The sequence below is a fragment of the Rhincodon typus genome, unplaced genomic scaffold, assembly GCF_021869965.1.
Source record: "Rhincodon typus isolate 14 unplaced genomic scaffold, sRhiTyp1.1 hic_rhity00013205, whole genome shotgun sequence".
NCBI lineage: Eukaryota > Metazoa > Chordata > Chondrichthyes > Orectolobiformes > Rhincodontidae > Rhincodon > Rhincodon typus.
The window spans coordinates 1-6,332 of record NW_025978843.1 but is presented as its reverse complement, the minus strand read 5'-3'; the positions used below and the strand labels follow the sequence as shown (position 1 = coordinate 6,332).

General features: G+C 46.9%; 1 protein-coding gene across 1 annotated transcript; it reads left to right on the top strand.

The window, feature by feature from the left end:
- Nucleotides 1–220: 220 nt before the first annotated feature.
- On the top strand, nucleotides 221–5,314 carry LOC125482601 (RIMS-binding protein 2-like; the record flags this gene model as incomplete). The annotated part of the gene is made up of 3 exons (XM_048594704.1): nucleotides 221–389; nucleotides 1,037–1,102; nucleotides 5,211–5,314. Coding segments are annotated over 3 exons (339 nt in total), but the record flags the coding sequence as incomplete, so codon positions are not given.
- Between the last annotated feature and the right edge of the window lie 1,018 nt (nucleotides 5,315–6,332).

Below are 6,332 nucleotides of genomic sequence, written 5' to 3'. Positions count from 1 at the left end.
GTGTGTTTGAGTGTGTGTATGTGTTTGAGTGTGTGTGTGAGTTTGAGTGTGTGACTGTGTGTGTGTTTGAGTGTGTGTATGTGTTTGAGTGTGTGTGTGAGTTTGAGTGTGTGACTGTGTGTGTGTGTTTGAGTGTCTGTGTGTGTTTGTAAGAGTGAGGGTGTTCATAAGCCAGGGGCCTACTGGCCTGGGCGGTGATGGCTTGTTTTCTCTTTGGCAGGTCCATGGATCGAAAGATGTGGATGGGTTCTACCACGGGGAGAGTAATGGCAGAGCGGGCCTGATTCCCTGTAACATGGTGTCGGAGATCCAGGCTGACGATGAGGAGATGATGGATGAGCTGGTGAAGCGGGGTTACCTTCCTCTCAGCACTCCTGTGGAGAAAATTGGTATTTGCTGATTGTTAACTTCAGAGAGAGTTGTCCTGACTGGCACCTTCTGCGTTCATTTGCAGCCTTTTCAGACCCTGCTCCAGATCGACACTCCACACCGATTGGATGTACATGCTGGAGATGTTCTGTCTACCTGAATGTTAACGTTTAACTTACCCAGATCTCAGTTTGGTGCTTGTTGAGGAAACCCCAGGCAGAGAAGCAGCATCTTATGACACAGGGGCTGAGTCAGGTCACCACAAAACCCACAAATGAGCTGGCTGTAATGTGGTGGGGTATAGACCTACAAGAGGGCCAGAGGACGTGTGAATGGCCTGGATAATGGCTGTGCAAACTACATGCTGATGATTACTCTCAACAATTTGCCATGTTAATGAGCTGACTCTGGTCAGATCAGTCTGTGTGATAGACAGCTCCCTTTAGCAGCCTGGTCCATTCCCCATGACCAGGGTCAAAGGTACACACTGTCTCAGTGTAAAGCCTGAGCCTGAGAACCTGTAGCCTCTTTGCTGACATTGTGCTTTCATTCTGACAGTCTATGAACACAGTAATTTACACCATTGAAGGTGTCACAGTGAATCCTCTGGTTGCTTCACATTTTCTCTTGTTCTTTGTTTTTATTGAAATGCATCCCTTTCCTGAAGTGAATTCTGAGCGTGACAAAGAGACCACACGCTCTGTTAACTGCAGATCCCGCAAGTCTAAACGAGGTCTGTGGAAACTCACTTGTTCAATATCAGTCATGTGCTGTTTGTTCCATTTTACTTTGTGTGCAGATTTACTTTGGGTTGATGAAGTGTAAAGTTGTGTTTCTGTTTCTTTATTTTGTATTTCAGTCCTGTTCCAACTTGAACGCAGAGTGGCTGTGTGTGAGGCTGTCTGTGAGGGAGTGGGGGAGTGTGTGGGTGGAGGAATTGGGGTAGGTGGGGGTGGGGTGGGGCTGTGGTATTGGTCATAGTGGTGCTGAGGTTCAGTGGAGCATCAGACTCTGATTGTCTAATCATTAGCTGGTTACTCAATGTTCAGCACCATTTGCAACTCCTCAGATACTGAAGCAGTCCATGTTCACATGCACCAAGATCTGGATCTTCTTCTGTTATATCGATGACTGTATTGGTGCCGCCCTCATGCTCCCACGAGGAGCTCGAACAGTTCATCCACTCCAGGAACACCTTCCACCCCAACCTTAAGTTCACCTGGACCATCTTAACACCTCTCTCACCTTCCTGGACCTCTCTGTCTCCATCTCTGGAGACCACCTGGAAACTGATATCTATTTCAAGCCCACTGACTCCCACAGCTACCTAGAATACACCTCCTCCACCCACCTTCCTGCAAGAATGCCATCCCCTATTCCCAATTCCTCCGCCTCCGCCGCATCTGCTCCCAAGATGAGGCATTCCACTCCCAACATCCCAGATGTCCTCTTAATTCAAGGACCGCAACTTCCCCCCTTCGGTGGTTGAAAATGCTCTCAATCGCATTTCTCACGTTTCCTGCACTTCTGCACTCTCATCCCCTCCCCCCAGCAAAGACAGAATCCCCCTTGTCCTCAAATATCACTCCATTAACCACTCTCTGGGTGACATGTCCATCCTGGGCCTCCTCCAGTGTCACTATGATGCCACATGGAAACTGGAGGAACAGCACCTCATATTCTGCCTTGGGACCCTACAGCCCAATGGTCTCAACGTGGACTTTACCAGTTTCAAAATCTCCCCATCCCTGGCCTCATCCCAAGACCAACCCTCCCTCTTATCCCCGCTTCCTTGACCTGTCCATCTTCTCTCCCACCTATCTGTTCTTCCCACTTCACTGACCAATCCCCACCACTCCCTACCTGCACTCACCTATCGTCATCCCAACTACCTTCCCCAGCCCCAACCCTCCTCTCTCTACTAATTTCCCAGCTCCCTTCCCTGCCTCCATCCCCCTCCCCCATTTCTGAAGAAGGGTCCCAACCCAAAACGTCAGCCTTCCTGCTCCTCTGATGCTGCCTGGCCTGCTGTGTTCATCCAGCTCTACACTGTGTTATCTCAAGATCTGGACAATATCCAGGTTTGGGCTGACAAGTGGCAAGTAACATTCATACCACACAAATGCCAGGCTGTGACCATCTCCAACAATGACAATCTCACTGACATTCTGGATCTTCCTCCGTTATATCGATGACTGTATCGGCGCTGCCCTCTTGCTCCCACGAGGAGCTCGAACAGTTCATCCACTTCACCAACACCTTCCACCCCAACCTTAAGTTCACCTGGACCCCTTGACATTCAATTACCATCACTGAATCCCCTGTTATTAACATCCTGGGGGTTACTATTGACCAGAAGCTCAACTGGACTTACCACATTAACACCGTGGCTACAGGAGCAGGCAGAAGCTGGGAATACTGCAGCAAGTAACTCACCTCCTGACTCCCCAAAGCCTGTCCCACCATTTACCAGGCACAAGTCAGGAGTGTGATGGAATACTCCCCACTTGCCTGGATGGGTGCAGCCCCAACAACACTCAAAAAGCTTAACACCATCCAGGACAAAGCAGCCCCCGCTTGATTGGCACCACATCCACAAACATCCACTCCCCCAACTACCGACGCTCAGTAACAGCAGTGTGTACTATCTACAAGACGCACTGCAGAAACTCACCAAAGATCCTCAGACAGCACCTTCCAAACCCACAACCACTTCCATCTAGAAGGACAAGGACAGCAGATACATGGGAACACCACCCCCTGCAAGTTCCTCTCCAAGCCAACCACCATCCTGACTTGGAAATATATCACCGTTCCTTCACTGTCACTGGGTCAAAATCCTGGAATTCCCTCCCTAAGGACATTGTGGGTCAACCCACAGCACAGGGACTGCAGCGGTTCAAGAAGGCAGCTCACCCCCACCTTCTCAAGGGGCAACTAGGGACGGGCAGTAAATGCTAGGACCATCCAGTGACACCCATATTCCATGAGGGAAGTTTTTTAAAAAGCTCCAGGAATCTAGACTTGACCCCATTTCTCAAAAAAATCCAGTCACATTGCTTAGACTAACCTTGACTTCCCCAATCCACCTCTGCTTCATTTGAGGGATGGAGGGGAGTGTCCCAGTCTTATTTCCCTCACACATTGGCAGTTGCTGGGTTTCTGGTGCCTCTTTGAGGAGGTGATCAGACCTTCTATGTGCTGGTGTGTCTGGGTTACAAAGTAGACAATATTGTGACAGTGTGGATGTACAGGGTTTACCAACTTTCCAGGAGTGTTCTGGAGTCCCCAGGAATTAAAAGTTAATCTCCTGCGGTGAAAATATCAGCTAAATTATATATTTGAACATTTTTCTTTAATATTAATAAAACTATTCACAGATCTTGGGAGTCATCATGTGAAGCAGTCATGTGATCAAACTCCAGGAATGTGTCTAACCAGAGCTGGTAACCCTGTGTGTGTGTGTGTGTGTGTGTGTGTGTGTATGTGTATATGTGTATGTGTATATGTGTATGTGTATATGAGTGTGTGAGTATGTGCGTGTGTGTGTGTATGTGTGTGTATGTGCGCACGCGTGTGTGTATGTGTGTGTCCGTGTGTGTGTGTATGTGTGTGTGTATGTGCGCACGCGTGTGTGTATGTGTCCGTGTGTGTGTGTGTATGTGTGTGTCTATGTGTATGTCTGTGTGTGTGTCGTGTGTGTGTGTGTGTCTGTGTGTGTGTCAGTGTGTGTGTGTCTGTGTGTGTGTGTGTCAGTGTGTGTGTATGTGTGCATGTGTGTGTATGTGCATGCGTGTGTGTTTGTGAGTGTACGTGTGTACCTGTGTGTGTGTGTGTGTGTGAATGAGTCTGTGTGCGCATGTGTGTGTGTGAGTGTGTATATGAGTGAGTGTGTGTGAGTGAGTATGTATATGAGTGAGTGTGTGTGTATGTGTGTGTGTGTGCATGTGTGTGTGTGTGTGTGTGTGTGTGTGTATGTATGTGCATGTGTGTGTGTGTGAGTGAGAGTGTGTGTATGTGTGAGTCAATGTCTGTGTGTGAGTGGGTGTGTGTGCACACGTGCAGATATTAAAACACACAGTCAGAGAGCCCTCAGTATCTGGGACAGCCTCCATCAGGTCAATGTGCTTTGTTGAGATTGTAAGGTTAACAGGCAGATTCAGTGCATTTACTCCAGGCTCATTGTGGCTTCAAGCCCCAATTCAGAAGCTGAGCACAAAAACCATCCTGGGTGGTAGTGAGAGAGTGCTCAGCTGTCAGAGAAGCCGATGTGAAACCCATGCTCCATCTTAACCTCTACGGTAAACAGAACAGATCCCACAACATTATCTGATGAAGTTCTCCTCTCTGTCCTGGGCTAATAACTGCCCCTTAATGAAACCTACAGACAGTCACATTGCTGTTTGAGGGATCTTGTTGTGCACAATGTGGTGGCTGTGCTTCATACACAACAGCAGCGACCACGCCTTTTATTAAAAGGAGAGTATCCCATTGGCTGTGAAGTGGCCCTGGAGAGATCAGGAGAAGTTTCTTGTTAACATTATTGGAATGACCAAATGGTTGGGCCTGGGGTTTATTAGCCCCTGACACAGGGTAATCTTTCCCCTGCCCCTGCCTCTGATTGGTGGAAGGATTTGGAAGATATCTGTCTCTGGTTTGTGTTTCTCACCATCCCAATGGTTGATATTTGGTTTCTATCAAATTAGCAATTGTTTCTGTTCTCAGTAAAACCACAGCTCAATTCTCAAAATGCTGGCGGTGGGGTTGGTGGAGGAGGGGAGGAGGATGTGGCAGTATTTAACACTGATCATGTCTGTGTATACTTTTGTGTTTTACAACAGAGAGGAACAGGAGGAGTAACCAGCAACGCTCAATCACCAGTCGGAGAATGGTGGCCTTATACGATTATGATCCGAGAGAGAGCTCACCTAATGTCGATGTGGAGGTACCTGTTTTAAATCAGCCTCCTTTCATATAATTGTTTCATGGGATGTGTGTGTCATTGGTATTGGTTCCTCCCTAACTGCCCTTGAACTGAGAGGCTCACTGGAAGCATTTCAGAGAACGGTTAAGAATTAACCTATTCTGAGGACGTGTCACTCAATCCAAAACGTTAACTCTGATTTCTCTCCACAGATGCTGCCAGACCTGCTGAGCTTTTCCAGCAATTTCTGTTTTTGTTTAAGAGTTATCCACAGTGTTGTGAGTCTGGAGTCACATGTAGGCCAGACTGGGTAAGGATAGCAGATTTCCTTCCTTCCCTAAAGGGGCTTTAGTGAACCAGATGGGTTTTTATCACAGTTAATGATCATTTCCTGCTCATTATGACTGAGACTAGTTTCAGTTGATTAATTAAATTCTAAATGCCAGCTGCAGCTATTGTACCTGGGTCTCCAAAGTTTTAGTCTCTGTCTCTGCATTACTGTGTCCAGTTATGTTACCACTAGCCCAGTGTCTTCCTTAAACTATTCCAAAGTCCTCTACAAAAAAAATTCATGCTTAAGTTACCTTTCTAACCAACCCTATCATTTCAACAACAAAGCAAGTTTAATCCTGCTCCTCCCAGAAAGGATTTTGTAAAGGGTAAATATGGAGGGGTAAGGTCCAGTTGTAAGAAGTTATTGTGATCTCTAATCTGCTGCCTGAAAGGATGGTTGATGCAGATTTAAACGGACCTTTTAAGAGGGAATTGGAAGAATATTTAGAAAGGAAAAATTTGTAGGAGAGTGGGACTAAATGGATAATTCCTTTATATAAAAGCAAAATTTTGTAGATGCTGGAAATCTGAAATAAAAACAGAAATGCTGGAGGAACTCAGCAGGTCTGGCAGCATCTGTGGACAGAGAAACAGTTAATGTTTCAAGTCCAGTGTTTGGGGTTGTGTGTGAAGGGAAATAAAACTGGGGAAACACAGTTCAATAGCACCAGTTCATAGGGTCCAACAGGATGTTCCTTTTGCTTCC